Here is a 20,933-nt window from a genome sequence, read left to right on the forward strand (position 1 = left end):
AGTAGCGTTACAGTGACACCAGAGTAGCGTTACAGTGACATCAGAGTAGCGTTACAGTGACATCAGAGTAGCATGACAGTGACACCAGAGAAGCGTCAAAACGACATCAGAGTAGTATCACAGTGACATCAGTGTGACGCTACACAAGTGACATCACAAGAAATCGTCATTTGTAGCCAGATTTTCATATTATACCACTCGGGTATACTGGAATTACCAAGAATTTGTAGGAATTTGAAAAGAAATGAAAAAAATTATAGAAATGAGAGACCAAAGCTTGAAACTTTTTTGAGGCATTTAACTTTTGGCCGATCCACTTAATAAAAAATTGTGATATTAATTAAATTAATAAAAATTGATGATAGTTAATTAAAAGATCTTCTTAAAACCACTATTTCTTAGATTAGCTTCTAAATAAATAATCTACTTAAATTCCTTTTTCTTCCTAAAAATAACTTCATTCATTAGATAATGCAATTTGATTTTTATCAAAGTCCAAAAAGCAATAGATTGACGTAATATAAAAAAAGAATCATAGTTAATGACGGAATATAAACTTGTTTAAAATCATAGATAGTTGATGATATTTAATAGATTATGTTTTCCACAAAATCGTTAATTATAGATTTTTTAAAGAGGAAATTTGAGAACCCTCCAATGATTTTAAAGTTTGTCCAAATTTTACGAATAAAATGTCGAATATTTTTGCAGTAATAAAGTATGCTTTTTGTATTATTATTGTTCTGTTCAGTCACTTACCTTTCCAGCGAGGATGCATTAAAAACCGGAATTCCGATGACAAGTTTATCGTTACATACACGACTGAAAATACTGCCGAATCTCACCAATGGAGATACATCATTTGGATCCTGTACATTACAAGTGGAATTTATATGGAAACATGAAACTTTTTTAATTAATTGTACAACATAGTACATAAAAATTAATGAACTTACATGTAGCCTCATAAATCTAGGGATGAATTTCTGCTTTCCGATCATTAAATAAATTTTTAATTGCTGGTTGGATGTAATATTTTTGAGTGTTTTTATCATGCATGTTTTTTGGTATTTTAAATTAAAATCTATCGATTTAATTAATTCAACATTATTTTCGCGAGTTTCTATGTCAAATTCATCATCATTAAATGATGTTTGCTCAGTGCTTCCGTCTTTCTTTTTGAGCACAACGACATTTTCACTCTTTTTTATTTGTCCTTTAATTTTGAAACTATCCACTTCATGACATACTTTAATTAACTTTATTCCAGATTTTTTCCGGCTAATCACATAAACTTTGTCACTTAATTGAAATAACAGTATTAAGGTAAAATCTAATCGTTCATATGATTTCAACTGGATCTTATCAGACATATCAAACGTCTCACCATTATTTTGTAATTTAATGTAATTAACAATTTCTTGATTTTTGTCGATTTCAATAAATTCTAATTTTTTGGTCACAAAAAAGATCGAAAATTCACTGTTATGATAAACTTTCCGTTTAATCAAGCACTTATTTTCATAAATTAATGGAATATCACTCATCTTATATCACTTTATGTTAGATTCTTAGTGAATTTAATTTATTTTAAATTTCAGAACAATTTTTATTCTTTTTCGCGCGCAAATTTTTTGTTATGATTTATCAGCTGATGAGTTTGAAATATTATTGACGGTTATAAGATGTCCTTTTTGGATGAGTTATTGACAGAGATGATATCATGGTTTTGGGATGTAAGATGTGATTTTAGGATGAATTGTAGCTGAGTTGACTGTAATAATGAGTGCTGTAGGCAATTATTTCTGAAAATTCATGAACAGATTAAATTCATCATTGACAAAGGATAATCTGATTTTTTCAACAGGCAAAATTTGAATTTCAAAAAGCCGTTAAATTTTTAAATTTTGAAAAAGTGATTTTTGGTCATCTGTAAGAAGGTAAATTTGAATTTTGAAACACCGTTAAATTTTAAATTTAATTAAAATAGCTTTTCGATGATCTGTAAGAAATTAAGACAAAATACATCAATTTATTTTTATAAAACCAATAGTTTTATTTAATTTTTTTTAGGAAATTTACTAATTTACCATTTCATTTATTTTTTTGTATGTTTTTCTTTGTTAATTCTTCCCTTTTTCTGATAAATATTATGCACAATATGCTTTTGAATATAACAAGATTTTTTTTTATTCATTTTCTCAATTTTTTTTAGGAGTTAAAACTTACAACTTTCATTTTTTTTTCGCATTAATTACATACATAGTGAAATTTCATTTCTTTTTTCAGTTTCATTTTCTTTTTTTTATATCAACTATTAAAAACTATAATAATGTACAGATTTGTAAAAATTCTTATCAATTTTTTTCATATTTTCTTTTTTTTCTGACTTCATTATGAGGGATAATCCGTTATTTTTTCACTTTGTAATTTGAGAAATGACTGTGTGGCTTTATACAAATTATTTCTCGTTTTTTTCTTGCTTGTCACTTGTAAAGTTCTTTTCATTTAGAGGCAGTGAATTACATAAATTTTCTGGGCCTATTTCATATCAAAAAATCAAACTATTACTTCAGTTTTGTTGCATAAATTGTATCACAGCACACAATTTATTTTTTTATTTATCCCCAAAAATTTTTTTCCATTTTTTTTTAAATTATTTTTTTTTTTTGAAAATATAAAAAAAGTTTTTATATTCAAATTAAAAGTTTTTTACGTTCATACACGAAACAAAAAAAAGAAGGAAACAGAAACAGAACGAATGAAAAAGCATGAAAATTTTTCATCCCTAACATGCAAAGGTGATCGACTTTGATTTTTATAAGCAGTGCTACTCAAACTATGTATGCTTCACATTATTGATTTGTGTGTTGCAATTGAAATAGTTTGAGAAGCACTGCCTTAACCCTAACATTCCGTCCAAAATCCCCTTAACAGAACAATGTAGTCGTTGCGTTGATGGCAAGACACGGAGGTGCTCTGATGGCTGGCATTAGCTCATTTCAATAGTAGAAAATCAAATTTGCCGCAGCGTACCGTTAACGTTATTTTTCCCTTTAACTCAGTGCTGTCCAAACTTTTTTGTGTCACGACACATTTTAGTGGCACACGACATACGATTCATGTCATTTTCCAACAATTTCGGTGGCACACAGTTTGGACAACACTGTTTTAACTCGAAACACGAATGAGATTTTAGACATCACTCATGGCTGACAAGGATACATTCTGATTCCCACCACATTTATGCATTTGGTGAATTCTTCATCACTCTGTGGATGTACCCAAAAATGACTGAAGGCAGAAAAAGTTCAATTTTTCTTTTTCGGATGCAGAGTTTTGCGAAATTTTGCATTTTTAATGATCTATACTTGCAACTTTGCTTCTTATCTCTCGGCACTTTTGAGAACATTCTTTAAACATACTGTGAGTTCTCGACAAGCACGGAAAGAACATGTCTAATTGCAATTTGGGATACTAAACATAATAATCTGAATATCAGACCATATCTAGCTCCTGAGACGTATTTACGGAGATACTAACTAGTTTCTCAAAGGTTCTGCTTAGACTAACATCCGAGAGCGAGACTACAAATCTCGTGATCGAGACTGGAAATTCTAAGTCTCGATTTCGTGAACCCTTAATATTTACATCCCATATTTCTAGTCAAACCCAAAATTTTTGACCAAATCGGACCATAAAATTGACTACTTCCATGAACCCCATGTCTACCCCCTTTGCATGTTAGAGCTTCATAAACAAAAATGACATCCTTAAACTAAATATTCTTCTCTGTTGTTTTTCTCATTTTTTATATTAATTATATTATACAGTAATTAATTTAGGCTAAACTAAATTTCTAATATTCATTCCACTTTTTTTTTATTATTTTTTTCATTTAATTAATTTTTTTTCCTTCAAATTATTATCAGTGCCGATACAGGCTGTAAAAAATTGACTTCTAGTGGCGTTCGAGCATCGTCTTAATTGTATCAAGATGAAAAAAAAGAATTTTTTTTGATGTCTCTGACTTACTTAACTATTTTAAATTAAACACTAACAACTATCAGTTTTACTTTCATCATTTTCTATTGCATGGGAAAATTATGAAAACTAGTTTGACGATAGCGCATTTTCCTCCCAAAGAATTTGATTGAATTAGATTCAAAAAGTAAACGGTCGAAAAAAATTCAAATTTAGTGAATAATTTTCGGTTTTGAAAAATAACGGTCAAAAATATTTAAAAAAATAACGATCAAAAAATATTCAAATTTTTAATATCCGTTATTTTTCGGTAATTATGCGACAGACAGACGTACAGATTGCGGACAAAAGCGTATCACACCTTGGAAAATGCGCTAAAAAATGTAAAAGAAATCATGAATTATTCTTTTTTCTCTCAATCCGCCACGCGTAACTTTTGGTTCTTATTCATGTCCCTAAATGTTTATTTTTTTTTTTGTAAGATTTACAGCATTTAGTTAATTGTATTATATTAGAAAAAAAAATTATTTTTTAATAAACAGAAAGGAAAAAAAAAAATTCATAAATTAAATTTCTAATGAAATGTTAAACAAGCAACAGAAAAATTTAATAACAATTTCGTCTCGTAGCATAAACCAAACAGCTGAAAATCACTTGAGATATGCTTTATAAAGCATTGTGCTGCGACATGTATCCTTTTCTTGTTCCATATAGAATATCATGTCTCTCATGTTAACTCTTTTAATACGAGGACGTGCTGCTGCTGTTGTTTTAATCATAGGCGTTGAACCAAGGTTCGTTCCATTTCCAGTCTAGATGACAAGCACAATCAAGATTAATAATCAGTGCTATTTTCAATAATATAAAGCTTCTTACCATTGATGTTGCTGAATCAGAATCAATCTTTCGTTTTCTCGTACCGATGGCCTGTAAGGCTGTATTGTTTGCCTCTCTATGTCTCATCTCTTCCAATTCAGCTCTTTGCATCTCTTTCGCCTGTAAAATTATAGCAATAAATATTATTTATGTCCTGTTTATTGGAAATAGCTGATCCTTACTTTTGCTTTGAGTTTCGCTTGTTCAGGATCCTCTGTTTTTGATCGTGATTTTGCAGCACGCAAGAGCATTTCACGCTCCACTTCCTCGTGACGTTTCTGCTCGGCTTTGTCAAGTTCTTCTAAGAATTTAATTTGTCCACGGACATCTGTTGTCATTTCATATCTTGGGTCCATCTACAATTACAGGATATTACGGTTAGTAAATATTAATTTTGTGTTTGAAAACCTTACAAATGTTCTATGAATTTGTATGGTTTTGAGACATTTGTAAGGTTTTCAAAATTCAAAAATAATCCGTTACCTTTAGAATATCTATCCTATGTTCAGCTATCACTGCAAGTTTCTCAATTATATTTTTAAGATGCTCCTGTGTCGCGTGAGATATGAGAACTGCTACGTCAGTCGATGGTTCGTCAAGTCCATGACGAGCCATTTGTTGTCTAATACGTTGTTGCAACACGGATAAATTAAGAAGGACTTCATCCTTACATGAACGTATCTGTGTGCCGACAAACTCAGTCGATCCGAGAATTTTTTGACTCTCTTCAGCCAAATTAACGCCACCCATAGCAGCGACATCATTAATATCATCATCGCCGAATGTTGGAAAGAAATTATTTGATATTGAATTGGAACCGCTCCCACTTGATGCTGTTGCTGCTACAACAGATGCTAATGAGGTCTTCTTATCCTTTGCCTTTTGAGCTGAACCCTGAGATTTTTTATTTTCATGATGTGGTTTATTATTATTGAATGTTGGTGATTTTGTAGGAGTCGTGGATGTTGGTGTGGAAGGATGGGAATTAGAAATAGCATTAGATTTAGTTGGTGATTTATTGGGACTAGTAGTGCTCGGTTTACTATTCGTCACGTGTGTGCTATTTATTGTTGAAACCACAGCGATGGAAACTTGATTCTTGTTGTTATTTTTTGTATTATTGTTATTATTGATATTTACATTATTATTAGTTACAATTTGTTTTAATTGCGCACCGGTAGATGCTTGCGATTTCGTCACTTGAACGGAAGAAGAGTTTGGGAGTGACGGGACTTTTTGTGCACGAACTTGCGTGCTCGTGGGTCGTATCTGAACTGACGACGTTTGATTTTGTGGACGTGTTATGTTAGGCGAAGCTTGAGAACGAATCTGCGGGGAATAAGTGAGTTGGGCGATAAAGAGACTTTGTGACTTGATAGTCCAACAGACAAAAAAATTTTTTTTTCTAACTTCTTTCAAATCATTCAAAAAATATTAAAGTAAATATTTAAAAAGAATAAATTAAACATCTAATTAAGTAAAAAAATTTAAAATTTTTCCTTCACTTTAAACAAAAAAAATTATTATAGGAGAAAGGTAGTTACTCAAAACCTTGGGCTGTCCGGAGAAGAGTAAAAAAGCATTTTTTTTAACTACAATTTGAATGTTGTAATTTCTTAACGATTCGCGGTATCCTCACGATATTTTCTTATTTTCTTTATTCTTACTAATCAAGGCATCTCTCAGCACGCAATTACTGTATTCTTATTCAATCATCAACAAAACAAACACAATCATTTTAAGAAAAAGAGGTAAAAATTTAGTTCAAACGAAAGTTCTATTAGTAATAAAAACACTCCAAAAAAACTCAAGGATAGACGTTTTCACTCGTGAGCGACGACAGTGCATTTTTCGCACGTGCGATAGCAATAATAAATTAACTTTAAAGTTTTGAAATTTCTTTAAAAATTTGAAAATTTAACGGTCATGAATATTTTGAAAAATAACGATAGATTGAATTTTGAAAGTAACGGTAGATTGAATTTTGAAAAGGAACGGTCAAAAAATTTCTTGAAAAATAACGGTCATAAATTATTTAAAAATTTAACGGTCAAAAATATTTTGAAAATTAACGGTCAAAAATATATTCAAATTTCAAATTTCCGTTATTATTGTTACTGTCAAAAATTGAAAATTAACGACCAAGATTGACCAAAATCTACCATCTCTAAATTGAGTATCTGACTGCAAAATCACACACAGTCAAACAGACAGCTAAAAAATTGTGAAATCACCTAATTCAATACGAAAAATGCACTCAAAACGTCATGTCCATCATGTCCAAAATAAAACAAAAAAAAAATCTCACTTCATAGGTAGGTAGAAGAAAAGAAAACAACATTCAAATGAAATTTGCAATAAGTGAAATTAAGCAAATAATCATTAATTAATTGAGGATTTTAGTTGAGTAATTAGTAAGTTGCGGAATTTCCAGCCCAATAAAAATTGTTTATGCGATGAAAAAAAAGTAAGTGAGTGAGACAGCAACCTTTCGACATTAATACATTATTAAATGGAGATAGAAGAGAAGGATTAACTCAATAAATTATTAAAAATAAGTCTCAATAACCAAATAAGTAAAAAAAAAGCGAAAAAAATCAAGTTCTACGATAATTTTGCATTCCAAAAAGACCTTTTTTTCTCAAGAAATTAAAGTCAAATCAATAATCAACAATAATAATCAGTACATAAGACTCTCATTACATCTTATGGCAAGAATAAATAATAACAACAAAAATTAAGTTTGTATTTCCCGAGCAACATGGTCACAAACATGCAACACAACATTTTTGTCTTTGTGTCATGTTGCACAACAGTTGCATGTTGTGGAATGTCACTCGGGATTGTTTTTAAGATATTATTCGTTCAAGTAATAGTTTTGCATGCAAAAACTGTCTTTGTTTAATCATAAATAAATGGTCAAACTTAAAATAATAAGCAGCACAACGAACATCTACTAGTAATAGTTCAAAAAAATTAAAAGCAATTGAACTTATGGTAAAAAAAATTTAGTTATAAAAAGGAGCAAAAAAGGCATAATAAATTAATTTAGACAAATACCTGAGCAGTTCCACTAGATATTATCGTTGTTCCACTCACAGGATGAAGTGCCGGCACTTGTTGATTATTTGCTTGCGTTTGCACGATCGTCGTCTGTCCTCTAATTGTTGTTAATGGTCTCATAGCAGGAGTGGCTGTTCTCACAATTTGTTGCGGCGTTGTTGGTCTAATTGTTGTTTGTCCTATTCTTGGTCCATGCTGCACCATTCGTATTTGTGTTTGGCCTATTCCTGAAACCATTGTTTGACCTATGGGACGTATCTGGGCCTAAAAATGTCAATAAAGGATTAGTATCAGATTAATCCATCGGATTAATTTAAATCCTCAGGATTAAATGTCGATCTACTCACGGGAATTTGAGTTGTTGTTATCGTCGCTCCTGAAAACGCCACACTCGGACTTGGCGGATTAATTCCTTCTATTACTGTCTCTTTCGTCACGAGCGATTGCCTCAAAAGAGGAAGACTTCTCTGTAAGAATCATAAATGAATAACAGTCAGAACAGCTGAATAGAACTCAATAGCAATAGGTAGACATACTTTAAGGAAACCAACAAGACACGGTTGAGGTGCAGCATTGAGTAAATTTTCTAATTTTTTGCAAAAGTCTTCTGGCCCAACATTTGCATCGACTAATTCTTGTATCAGTGTTTTTACATTCATCTCCACCTGTGCTGGTTCACGTTTCGATAAATCAATTAGATTTGTCAAAAATTTACGACACTTTTCTTTGGCATTATCATTACGTTGAGCGGGTGATTGAGTCACAACGACACCTCCTGTTGGTGCTGTATTATTGGATGAATTTGTTCCTGTTTGCTGTACAACAACTGTCGGAGTTGGTTGACTTTGTACTTGATGTGTATGTGTCGTTGTGAGAGCGGGCACTTGGGAAACAGAAACAACAGGTGTCGATTGAGTCGTGAGAATCTGTTGTTGCTGCTGTTGATTTGGAGCTGATGATGTGCTTACTAAGATCGTACTACTTGGTGCAATTGACTAAAATTTTTTTTTGTTAATTATGATTTTTTAAATATAGAGAATAAATTAAAAAGAAAAATAAATATTAATTAGACATATTTATGAGTATTCAATTATTTTCAAGGCAGCGGAAGTAAATTAATCCATTTTCAATTAAAAGCTTCCTTCCACATGCACTCGAACTTATAACACATGCACTAAAAATCATTATTAAACTCAATTCATTGAATTTTTTTAAGCTAAGAAATTGACAACAGGAGAAACTTAATTGATTTGAATGGGAATAAATCATACATAATGAAATTTTATATCGCATTCGCAAAAAAATATGTATTTCAATCAAAAAACACTTTTATAATTCAAAGGAAATCATAAAAGTAAATTAAAATCGCATTTTTCTTTACAGATATCGTTTTGTGATTAACGGAAATTTTAAATTTGAAATTTAACGGTTTTCAAAAATTTGAAAATTTGAAATTTTGAAATTACCGGTTTTCAAAAATTTGAAATTTACCGGTTTTAGAAATTTTGAAACTGAACGGCTTTCAAAAATTTGAAATAAATGACGTTCAAAATTTTGAAATTTGAATAATTTTGAGATTTAGCCGTTTGAGATACTCAAATAAGCCGCAAAAATCTCCAGAAAAATGCACAAAAAATCAAAATTCATGTCATATTTAAAAATAATTCTCATGCTTTACTAAAAATGAAAAAGAAAGTAATCATAGTATAACGAGTCATAGCACTGCCGTAAAATGAAAAATTGAAAAAAGCATGAAATAAAATCGCCATTATTTTGGCGCCAAAACGAGAGAGTAATAGTAGGTAAAAAAGAGAGTAACATTGAAGAAAACATAAAAAATAAAGAAATAATCGATATATAGCAAAAAAGTGATCTCTAAAATGAGATCATAAACACACTAGATGATGATGATGCGAATTTACATTTTGCTTATTCTGTTTCACCTGTTGCGTAAGAATTGTCTTTCTTAGTGCGAGTGTTGGTCCAGAAAACCTACTTACAGAAGCGGGTACGGTCTGTAAACGTATAGTACTTCCAGCTGTCGGCGTTAAACCTGGCGTTACTTGAGCTCCTGGCTGCGTACTAATTCTTAATAGTTGATAAGAGCCATTATCTTGCTTCAGCAGTATCGTATTGCCTTGCACATTTTGCGGAAGGCCCGAAAGTGTTATCTAAAATAAATAAAAACAAATTTTTTTTTATACTTCTCATCTTGGCAAAATTCTAGGTTTTTTTTAGTGTGGTAGTAAGTATTTGTATTGCCTGGTTGCCTGAATAATAGTTTGTGTTGTCTCTATGATAGCCCGCAATGAACTATAGCAGAGAAATTGGAAATTTCATAATGTCAGTTAAGTTTAATACCAAAAAAAATTATCTTCAAATCCGCGAAAAAAATTCAAACACTTTTCACTCGAACAGGCAAAGATTCATTTCAAGCTAGAACATTCGTGATCAGTTGCTCTCGCATTGATGAAATGGTGTAATTTATGGATGGACTCACCGTATTACTTTGTGGCCTAACCATTGGTTGATTTATTACATTCACTACACGTTGCTGTCCCACAGTCGTCTTCTGCGCATTCTGAGCACCAGTTGCTGTTTGAGGTCGAATATTTACCAATAGATTACTCGGTAGTGCAACAATGTTGGATTGATTACCCTAAAATTAGAAAGAATGTCAATTGAGAATAAAATAAGAGGAGCATGTGTAAGAGAAGAGAAGTAGTACAAAAGTGTGTCACTGTTGATGAATTAAAGCGCAATCTTTAGAGATTACAAGACAAAATTTAAATTGTCTGGATAAATTTTGTTTGAAAAAATAACGGCCAAAAATTATTTAAACATACAACGGTCAAATTAAAGTTGAACGCGAATAACCGATTCAGCAATTCAGCAATTTTTGAAAATTTAACGGATTTTCGAGATTTTCACAAAACACTAAAATTGCTGGTATGATCCAGCGGAAGCAAATATCACTTAGTGAGCTTAAGGAGCACTCAGTAGGAAGTACAGACAAATGGATCACCGTTAAATCATTGAGAATTGCGCTTAAAATTGATCAATGAATGCATATACACAAATTAAAAAAAGTACATGTGTATTATAATGAAAACGAGAAAGATATATGTTTTGTTTTCAGGTCAATGCCACAAGATTATAGTTTTTTCGCTTCTTCTCTCCTTTTTAACGCAACAAAAAAAAAAAAAACACAACACAACACTGCACATTTGTATTTCTTTCTGTAATTCTCATTCTCACCTGACTATTTGCCTTTGTTACTGTAACCGGCGTTGATATCAACGTCCCTTGTGCCGAACTAGTTGCATTCTTAAATATTAATGTTGGAGCTTGCTGACCAGCACGTTGCATGACGGTAGCTTGCTGTTGCTGATTTGGTTGAGTCAATTGATTTGCAGTCATTGGTGATAATGTTATTGTACCATTTTGAACGGGAGCAGTACTTGTAGTAAATGTGACACGATTATTATTCATAGTCACTATATTCGATGCCTGTGTTGTAGGATATGCTAATTTCACAGGTTCATTCTTTGGCATATTTGTTAAACGATCCTGACTGCGATTATTATTAATTTGCTGATGTCCAGCAGCAATAAAATTTGTAAAAATTTGCTGATGACTTATAACTCCTCCAGATAGGTGACTTTGCTGCTTATTATGATGCTGTATATGATTATTGTTTAAAGTCGACTGAGCATTACAATTAATTATATTTGTATCAACTGATTTTGTGAGATTTGCGCTATTTGTTATTGATGATAACGAAGACACTATGAATCAAAGAGCGAATTAAATTAATAATTGTCTCAATATTCGCACATTTGACGAGGGAAACAAACTTATGTATTATTATTATTTTTTATATTAAAGTCTCTTTTTCATTCCTCCTGATTTGATACATTTCGTCTCATATTATTCAATAAAAACTCTTATTATTATTATTATTATTATTATTTATAATATATGCAACACAAAGCAATGAGTAAATAATAAAAGTAAACACTTAGTTAATGAAAACTGATGAATGGATTTGGTTAGATATACTTTTTTTTTTTGTCAAGGGTTAGTTAATATACATAACATAAATGCATGGATTCCTCTCATGTCCACATCCCCCAATGAAATGTTTTGACTAAGCGAACTTCCTTTATAAATATTTTATGCTTGATTTTTTGCATGGATATAAAAAAAAAGAAATATTTCTTATTTTTTTAGCGCACCATTATTTTGTGAATCATTTGCTGATGTCGTCAAGTCATCACACGATTCAATTAAATCACATTTGCCATTCCTATATTGCACAGTACCCGATTGACGCTCTAAAGATTTCTCTAATGAACCAACAAGTTGATTAATAGCTCTTTCATCTCGAATATTTTTGATTGCCTCATCCAAGGAAAAGGCAGACATTTTCTTCGTATGAAGTGCAGTGACAGACTAAAACGACGCATGATCGAAGAAGAGAAATTATAGGAAACGTTATCAACTTCTACACTATGCTCGGAAATAACTAAATGCTCAATATATAGGAATTTACTCTCAAAATTATATTATTAACATGTGGAAATTCCACATTAATTAAATAATCAAGAATTAATATGAAAAAGCTTAATAAAAAGACATTATAATTTGTTAATTATGCTATCTTATTGAAATAATTCATATGTTTATTTAATAGTGTAGAATACTTCATACAGCATAACAAGAGCTTCGTAATGTGAATAAGTTTATAGGAACGACACAAAAAAAATACGTATCTCGAAAATAAAAAATATTATTGAATGAGTATTACAATAAAGTAATAAATAATCATGATTCAGGCGTGTTAGTGCTCTGCTGCCAATGGCAATCGTATGAATTTTGTATGTCTTAACATAAAATTTTATGATTAAGGACCTCGTTAAATTAGTTAAAGAGATTCTGATAAGAAATATTATACTGAGAAATGTGAGATAAGAAGGAAAGAGCAAGAGTCATTTGATAATATTGCTTTTATGTTCACTCATTAACCGCCAGATGTCGTGATAAAATGGAGTGATGATGTGCGTTATGGCATACTTTATGTTCCGTCACTAAAAACTTTAATTGACATTTTTCCTTAATATCACACATTATAATCCAGAATCTGATTGTAAATCCTTAATTATAGACAAATATCCATAAGATATTGTAAAATAATCACGGAATTAGCTAAGAAACTTAAATTAACAAACACAATTCACTAGAGCATCACACAACAGCCGTACACAGCCCGAGAAAACGAGAAAAATTTTTGATACTTTTTCACAACTTCTTCATTCATTTTCATTACGTCAAGAGGATCGCACGGACTGAAATTTGGAAGCCGAAAGCCCAAATGTCTTCGTTATTTACATCTTAATGTTGAATGAAAAGAGCGCAAATCTCACAAATTTATGGCGTCAATTAGCTATTAACTGTTTTATGAAAATCACCTTTTCTTCTCACTGTATCAGTAACTTTATAGCAAATAACTTTCTTCTTTTAGTCTTTTTTTGTGTCTGCCTTAATCAATACTAAATGCAATTTATCGTCATATCAATACTTGGCTAATATATCAAATATTATACACTTTTATTAGCATAAATTATCCACTTAATATGATAGGGACATGATATTTCTCATTATTTGATTGATTTTTTTTTTATGTGAAAAAAACACTTGATTTATAAAAAAATTTTGTTTTACTTAATTTCACTTTAAAACTTGTTCCTGTTACTTCACTCGATGTTCTTAGTGAATTTCAGGCGATTAACTAAGGAATCTACGCGTTTGTGACCGGTAAAATTAATGTTTACTTGCGCTTTTTCGATAAATAATATTTTCAAGCTTCTTAGCGCTAGATCTGCTATTTTCTATCTCACTCCCCAAAACAAGTTGAGAATTATTACAAATCGACTTTTCCGAAATTTTATAAAATCGCAATGAATTTACTCAATGATTGAAGACAGATAATTAAGCAATGGTCATTTGATGTTAATACTATTTAATTTTCACAAACATTTAACTTAATAACATTAGAAACAATCGAAAAATCTCATTTTAAAGTTTATTCAAGAAACGCGCTAACTTTCAGGTGTAGGAAAAATTTGAATTTTTTTTGACCGTTATTTTTTTGAACATTCTAGAAAACGTGACTTTTAAATAATTTCATAACTGTCTGAAAATTTTAATTAAATTATGCTAAAACAGCTTGTATAATGTGATTTATCTGTTTATTTGACTACTAGATCCAATGTTTATTGATATAAACAAGATTAGGCAACCATATGGAGCAGGTAAATAGAATAAAATCAAGAAGATGATTTTACGCACAAAGCATATCCAGTAACATGCGATAAATAACAAAGGAAATTATGTCAGACACGTGAGTACCTGCAAATAAAAATTATAATAAATGATTAGCTCCATTCATCGCTTTAAGCACCTTATTAATCAATCATTCTTCCGAAAAAAAAAGAACCGCGATATCCACAAATATTTACACAGATTCTTTTGTATTTCATGAGAATTATAACATGATAAATTCCTAAAGTTTAACAACATAATTTTATTAAGAAACTATTAATCATACACAATCAAGTGTATTTACTTTATTTATTATTTTATTTTTTGCTGCCTGCGAAATTGAAATGTTTAAATAAATTTAACTAATCTTTATAGAATGTCCGTTTGAATAATATCTTGTGACAAACAAACAATATTCACAGATTCCTAAATTTTTGGTAGTGATTAATTTGAGAAATCGTCATACAACACTTGCAAATTGTATTTGAAATGTCATCTTATTTCATTGAACCTGTGAAGTGTTTTTAAATATTCAATGGAAAAATATGGCATTAACGGTCTATTAAATTTTGAAACACTTGTTGAAACTGAGGCAAAATTTCAAAAAAAAAAATCAATTTAACGGTGTTTTTTTTAAATTTAATGGAAAAACCTGACATTAACGGCTTTTTAAATTTTGAATAATTTATCAAAATTGATGCAAAAATTCAAAAAATCCTTTCGCTTCATTTTTTGAGTCATTTTCTTTTGCATCACTTTTTGAGTCAAATTTTCAAACCAGAAATGTCCGTTACACTATTTATCCTCCTAAAAATCAGGTTCTTTGAACTACAGACAAGACATTAAGTCTACCAATCCATACACTGTAATTAAATGCGTTTTCAATGTTTTTTTCTTTGCATAATCATTCATTACTTTTATTTTCGTACTTTTTTTGCATGACAAGAACAATCATTTTAATTCTTTCACGACTTTTGTGTATAAGATGAACAGATTATATAGGAAAGAATATGATAGATGGGAATATATTGAATTATTGAAAGGAGAGAAACTTGTAAATATATTTTTATCCGTAAAATGTCCTTGGAGTAGTAAGTCTCAACAAATAGTCAATACTATGCGGCGTTATTAGTCTTCCTATTCGATTGTGATCTGCGCCGCTGTTGAAATAGTACGAAGGAAAGTTGTTTAAGAATGACGATTTAGTTGATGCGTATGATTTAGGAGATTCTGTTGAAGCCTTGAAATCTCCTTTCACTGACAAAACATCAGAATCTTTGTCAAATTGTGAAAGGAAGTTGTCAGGCTTCTTAAAAATTACAGTCGATTTGTCACTAAATTCTATTGGTTTGTACTCAATTGGCGTTGCTTTTGATGTATAATCTGTTAAATAGTACGAAAAAACATTAAAAGGCTGTCCGGCGATTCCTTTTGCTGTTTTAGAATATGTTAAACTAGTAGGCTTATTACTTGTTTGATCAGTTGATTTTCTTGTTGTTGTTGTAATTGTCTGCTGCTTTGTCTGACTAATTGAGTTCCTTACTGTCGATGCAGATGTTTGTTTTGTTTGAGCATTGCTGCTTGTTGTTGCTGCTGTCGTTTGAATTATTGGCTTTTTAGTGGTTGATGTTTTAAGATTAATAGTCGGTAAATTGGTGCTATAAACATTTTTCACCGTAGATGATGAGGGCACTCGATATGATTTTGTTGTTGTTTGGTCATTGTACAATTTATTTGTTGTGCTACCATAACTTTTTGTTGATTGTGGCTTACCAGTCGATGGCTTACTAACAATGCTCTTTTGTTGCGGCGTTATATTGCTATTTTTTGTCGTGTGTTGGAAGGAATTGAAGTAAAGATCAAATATATTAAAAGGCTTAACAGTTGACGATGATTTGACATTTTTAGGCGTTGATGATTTCTTCTCGGAACTATGCGTGGTTTTGGGTTGCGTAAAAATTTTATTGGTTGTAAGCCACTCGGAAATTGTTGTTGTTTCGAGGAGCGTTGTATCATAAACTTTTTCAGTTGTTGTAATCGGTTCGGTTCTTTTAGTAACTTGATATTGTTTAACTGTTGTCGGGGTAGATTTGGATGTAGATTTTTGAGTTGTCGTGCTTGTGCTTGATGGTTTTCTCGTTGTACTTGTTGTTTGTGGTCTGGATGTTGTAGATGCTTTAGTTGTTGATGGTTTCTTGGTTGTTGTAGTTGTCGATAGTTGTTTGGCTGCCGTAGATGTTCGAGTGGTTGATGGTTGCTTAGTTGTTGTAGATGTTCTAGTTGTTGAAGTTGTCGATGGTTGCTTAGTAGTTGTTCTAGTTGTGGAAGTTGTCGATGGTTGCTTAGTAGTTGTTCTAGTTGTAGAAGTTGTCGATGGCTGCTTAGGAGTTGTTCTAGTTGTTGTTGGTTGTCTAGTTGTTGTAGTAGTCCTAGTTGTTGATGGTTGTCTAGTTGTTGTAGTAGTCCTAGTTGTTGATGGTTGTCTAGTTGTTGTTGAAGTTGTCGATTGCTTAGTTGTTCTAAATGTCGTAGTAGTAGCAGGTTGTGTCACTGCAGGACGAACATATGAAATAGAATTATCATCATCTTTATTGAAGCATTCACTGATGTAACCAGTTGATTTGCCCTGACAATGTGGTCTGTAAACTGCCCAAGCTGTAAGAATAATCAGGAAGAAGCATAAGTATCAAAATAATCATAATAAAACTTTATAATAACCTGTAAATCCATCACCACTCAAGTATGTATGCTCTTCATGAATTTTAAGCATGCATTCTACATCATCTGTTATATCGCTATCTTCCAATTCCGCACACGACAAACCGCAACCTTTTCCTTGACCCGGAGGACTACACCAGTATATATCGCTTATTTGAAATAATCCGTGATCTTCACTTCCATCCCAATTTAAACGACCGATTGCTGATGTATTAAAGTTTGATTCGTGCTTTGCTATGCAGACCCTAATTATACAAATGATTTTAAAGAATAATAGCAATAATTATTCTTAAATGTTTCGTGAACTTACCATGTGGCGACTTGCTCCATTGGAATTTTATGTCTGTACCGTAATTCTTGTGCTAATTCACACTTTTCGTAGACCTTTCCTTTACCTGGAATTTTATCGAAGTGCTTCCTTTGATCTGTTGGTTTAGAATATGGTTTATGCTGATGAATTCCTGGTTGTGGCTTAATAGGTAGAACTTCATTCGACGAGTCATCAAAGCATCCTATTATAAAGGATTCCGATTTCCCTTTACATTTTGGTTTATAGACTGTCCAAGCATTAAAGCCATCACCAGACAATCGCGTGTGTTCTTCATGAATCTTCTTAATACACTTAATATCATCCGATATGTCGCTATCTTGGAATTCTGAACATTGTGCATTACATGCTTTACCGTTAGTGCCACACCAATAAATATCACTAATTTGGAATAGACCGTGATCTTCACTTCCATCCCAATTAAGTCGTCCAATTGCTGATGTATTAAAGCTTGACTCATGTTTAGCAATGCACACCCTAGATTAATTAAGCAAATTTTAAATGACTTCATTAGCAACAAAAACAAACTTGAATGACTTACCATGTAGCAATTTGATGCAATGGCATATTATGTTTATCTCTCAATTCCCTAGCCAATTCACATCGATCATAAACCTTTCCTTTACCGACAGCCGATTTAGCTACGTGATGCTGTACAGGATAATTAGATGTAGTTGGTTGTTTTATTCCTGGCTGCGGTTTAAATGGTATAATTTCATTGTCAGATTCATCGAAACATCCATTAATGAAGCTATCCGATTGACCTTTACATCTTGGATAAACAGCCCATGCTGTGAATCCATCACCAGATAATCTTGTGTGTTCTTTATGAATTATTTTGATACAATCAACATCATTTGTTATATCATTATCTTTCAGTTCATCACATGTCAATCCACATGCTTTGCCATTTTGACCGCACCAGTATATATCGCTTATTTGAAATAATCCATGATCTTCACTGCCATCCCAATTTAATCGACCAATTGCTGATGTATTAAAACCTGACTCATGTTTTGCAATGCAAACCCACGTAGCTATATGTTCCATAGGAATATCATGCTTATATCTTAGTTCTCTTGCTAGCTCACATCGCTCATAAACCTTGCCTGTTCCGACATTTCCTGATGTTTTCTTTTGTGTTGAAATTGAATTTCTAATATTGTAATTGTTATAATGCGAAGTATCTATTTGATTAGATTCTATTGAGCAGTCTGCAATGTAACTATTTCCTTGTGATTGACATGAAGCACCGCTTGGCCATGCACTCCATCCATTACCCGACCAACGTTGATGTTCTTCTTTAATTGTTCTTAAACATTGTAAATCATCACTTAAGTCATCATCCAATAAGTCATTACAATTCATGTTACATGCTTTGCCTGAACCGTACGTGTCACACCAAAATTCACTGCTCATTTGATACATTCCATAATATTGTCCATCTCCAATAGCTTGTGTATTTAATCCTGATTGACGTTCAGCAATGCAAACATAAGTTCCGATTTCGTGTGACGGTATACCATGAATCTCACTTAACTCCTTAGCTAATTCACATTTTTCGTAAACTTTGCCTTTTCCTGTTTTCTTCTTTTGTGTCGTAGCAACCTTTTGAGTATTATAATTGTTGTTGTTATTGTTATAAGTGGATATTTGATTGGATTGAGTTGAACAATCTTCTAAATAGCTGCTTCCTAATGATTGACATGAAGGACCGGATGGCCAAGCATTAAATCCCGAACCAGATATTCGTTGATGTTCCTCAATAATTGTTTTCATGCACTGAATATCATCACTTATATTATCATCTAATAAATCATTGCAATTTAAATTGCAAGCTTTACCACGACCGTATGTTTCACACCAAAATTCACTACTCATTTGATACATTCCATAATAAAGTCCTTCACCTACGACTTGTGTATTAAATCCCGATTGTCGTTCAGCAATACAAACATAAATGCCAACTTGATAGGATGGAATTCCATGATTTTCTCTCAATTCTTTTGCCAATTCACATTTTGTGAATACTTTCGCATTAGTTGCATGTATAAAAAGTGCGACGACCGCACTTAATTGTATAATTAACATTTTAAAATACGCAGTGGGGTTTATTACTTAATTAAAAATTGATTCCTAAATATTTATATTCGACAACTCCTTAGCTCAACGTCTCAACTCAAACTGACTTTTTATAATATGAAAATATTAATATTAATACACCTGACCGTTCTGAAATAATGTGTTTAAATAAAGAAAAATCTCATCTCATCTTGGTTCTCTCTCTATGACTGTATACATTCTAACATTCATTGATAAATCTCATCATGTATCAAGCCGCTGCTTAATACCAATTTTTTTTTTATATTTCGTTATCCAAACAACAACAGAAAATGAAAAAAAGTTGTGAGAAGTGGATTTTGACTCGATTTGAGAAGACATCAAGTCATCTCCTAATGCTGTTTTGTTGTCTGAGAGCATTTTTACAGTTATTGTGTCTCTTGATGCTCATTTTAATTGAATATCAATTTTTCAGGTGCTTTATCGTAGTTTTAATGACTCATCTAATTCTAATATGAATCTCATCCAATATCTAGTATGAAGATGCTTAAAACACACATTAACTTTCAGTTTCATTTGCTAAGCATGCCTTAACGGTTGACAATGTTGATGCGTACTCTGCAGAAACGAATGTATGTCTAGCAAATATCAACGAAGTCGTAAAAAAATCTACTATGCAAATCTCAAACTTGAATAGGTTATTAGATTAGATGATGAATGTTTATTGACTCCCCATCAAATGTGATGCTTAACAACACTTTTTCCATTTTGTTTGATGTGAGTTCAGAGTTGTTAGTTGGGTTGGCTTCGAGAAGGTCATTAGGAATAGTTAGTGTTCAATTTCACATTACGGGATAGCTTCTTAATGGAAGTCAAACAAATGCGACTAACACAGTTTCTGAACAATTTTGGCGCTAAATCAACAAAATGTGGACACCATGTGAGATTATTTAAATTCTGAGTATATGCTCTAACAGAAGATCTTACCCTAACAAGCAAAGAGACCGCTTTTAGGTACCGTAGTGGTCTTTCAGTACATGAAAGCATGCTCTTTGTCTGTTAGAGTTAGGTTATGTTCTTTATTTTAGGTTATGGTATTGATTATTGTACCATAGTGGGTGTTAGGAGCAATCTATTTCCTGTTTTCTCTGAACGGTATCTTATTCCTATCTTAATCAATTGGAATAAGAGCTAAAATGAACTCAGGAGGAATAACCGCGGCCGTACGTCGATTGTACATCAAGATATGAGCTTGGCTAAAAATGGCAAGTTTTACAAATGTCAAGTGTGTAATTAGACATACATACGATCGGCTAATCCCAGTCTTTTAAACTAAGGAGACACTAAGTCTATAATTAGAACCAAACAAATTCTAGTGTTCAAATGAGATTCGAACCCACTTCCCTCTTCGTTAACATGCTTAGTGTTCTTACCTACGTTCTGATCTAACGGTGATTTCTATGGAACTTGGCAGAAAGCACACTTAAACTTTTCTTATTTATCCAGCTCATTGCACAGCTCTTATCGTTGTATCGGATCACAGCACATAACTAACTTTATTTACCGTTTGGATACCATT

At 31.8% G+C, this 20,933-nt stretch overlaps 3 protein-coding genes across 12 annotated transcripts in view; all 3 read right to left on the reverse strand.

Moving 5' to 3' along the window:
• LOC139092635 (uncharacterized) overlaps nt 1–1,269 on the reverse strand; it is a 30,108-nt gene extending 28,839 nt beyond the window's left edge. For both annotated transcript variants that reach the window (XM_070643118.1, XM_070643119.1), the window contains exons 1-2: nt 957–1,269; nt 760–869 (exon numbers count right to left, since the gene is read on the reverse strand). In XM_070643118.1, the coding sequence (XP_070499219.1) occupies nt 760–869; nt 957–1,055 (209 nt within the window). In that variant the 5' untranslated portion in view covers nt 1,056–1,269. The remainder of the gene's footprint in view (nt 1–759; nt 870–956) is intronic.
• Nucleotides 1,270–2,031: 762 nt separating this feature from the next.
• Nucleotides 2,032–13,803, reverse strand: Taf4 (TBP-associated factor 4). 9 transcript variants are annotated; one of them, XM_070643048.1, is made up of 12 exons: nt 13,395–13,803; nt 11,182–11,604; nt 10,424–10,582; nt 10,186–10,236; nt 9,846–10,094; nt 8,460–8,918; nt 8,271–8,390; nt 7,921–8,187; nt 5,344–6,189; nt 5,043–5,216; nt 4,861–4,980; nt 2,032–4,796 (listed from the first exon to the last, which is right to left on the reverse strand). In XM_070643048.1, the coding sequence occupies exons 2-12, from the start codon at nt 11,476–11,478 to the stop codon at nt 4,635–4,637; spliced, it is 2,904 nt and encodes a 967-aa protein (XP_070499149.1). In that variant the 5' UTR covers nt 11,479–11,604; nt 13,395–13,803; the 3' UTR covers nt 2,032–4,634. The 9 variants fall into 9 exon arrangements, with proteins under 9 accessions (XP_070499149.1, XP_070499148.1, XP_070499150.1 ...); XM_070643047.1 differs by having other exon boundaries at nt 11,182–11,631; XM_070643049.1 differs by having other exon boundaries at nt 11,182–11,711.
• Nucleotides 13,804–15,134: 1,331 nt separating this feature from the next.
• LOC139092771 (uncharacterized) lies at nt 15,135–19,476 on the reverse strand. The gene is made up of 5 exons (XM_070643305.1): nt 17,835–19,476; nt 17,276–17,770; nt 16,966–17,210; nt 15,718–16,902; nt 15,135–15,630 (listed from the first exon to the last, which is right to left on the reverse strand). The coding sequence occupies exons 1-5, from the start codon at nt 19,382–19,384 to the stop codon at nt 15,314–15,316; spliced, it is 3,792 nt and encodes a 1,263-aa protein (XP_070499406.1). The 5' UTR covers nt 19,385–19,476; the 3' UTR covers nt 15,135–15,313.
• Nucleotides 19,477–20,933: the final 1,457 nt, after the last annotated feature.

The sequence above is a fragment of the Chironomus tepperi genome, unplaced genomic scaffold (genome assembly GCF_022539635.2).
Source record: "Chironomus tepperi strain 1889 unplaced genomic scaffold, CSIRO-AGI_Ctep_v1 contig_309, whole genome shotgun sequence".
Lineage (NCBI taxonomy): Eukaryota > Metazoa > Arthropoda > Insecta > Diptera > Chironomidae > Chironomus > Chironomus tepperi.

Excerpts from the sequence above, each read along its gene's own strand:
- Taf4 (XM_070643043.1), bottom strand. The coding sequence starts at position 12,351 with ATGTCTGCCTTTTCCTTGGATGAGGCAATCAAAAATATTCGAGATGAA. Across the intron at positions 8,391-8,459 it reads GTCTTGTTGGTTTCCTTAAA|AGAAGTCTTCCTCTTTTGAG; the intron begins GTATGTCTACCT and ends TGATTCTTACAG. Across the intron at positions 5,217-5,343 it reads ATAGGATAGATATTCTAAAG|ATGGACCCAAGATATGAAAT; the intron begins GTAACGGATTAT and ends CTGTAATTGTAG.
- LOC139092771 (XM_070643305.1), bottom strand. The coding sequence starts at position 19,384 with ATGTTAATTATACAATTAAGTGCGGTCGTCGCACTTTTTATACATGCA. Across the intron at positions 17,211-17,275 it reads ATGGAGCAAGTCGCCACATG|GGTCTGCATAGCAAAGCACG; the intron begins GTAAGTTCACGA and ends TTGTATAATTAG. Across the intron at positions 15,631-15,717 it reads AAAATCAACTGATCAAACAA|ATTATACATCAAAAGCAACG; the intron begins GTAATAAGCCTA and ends ACTATTTAACAG.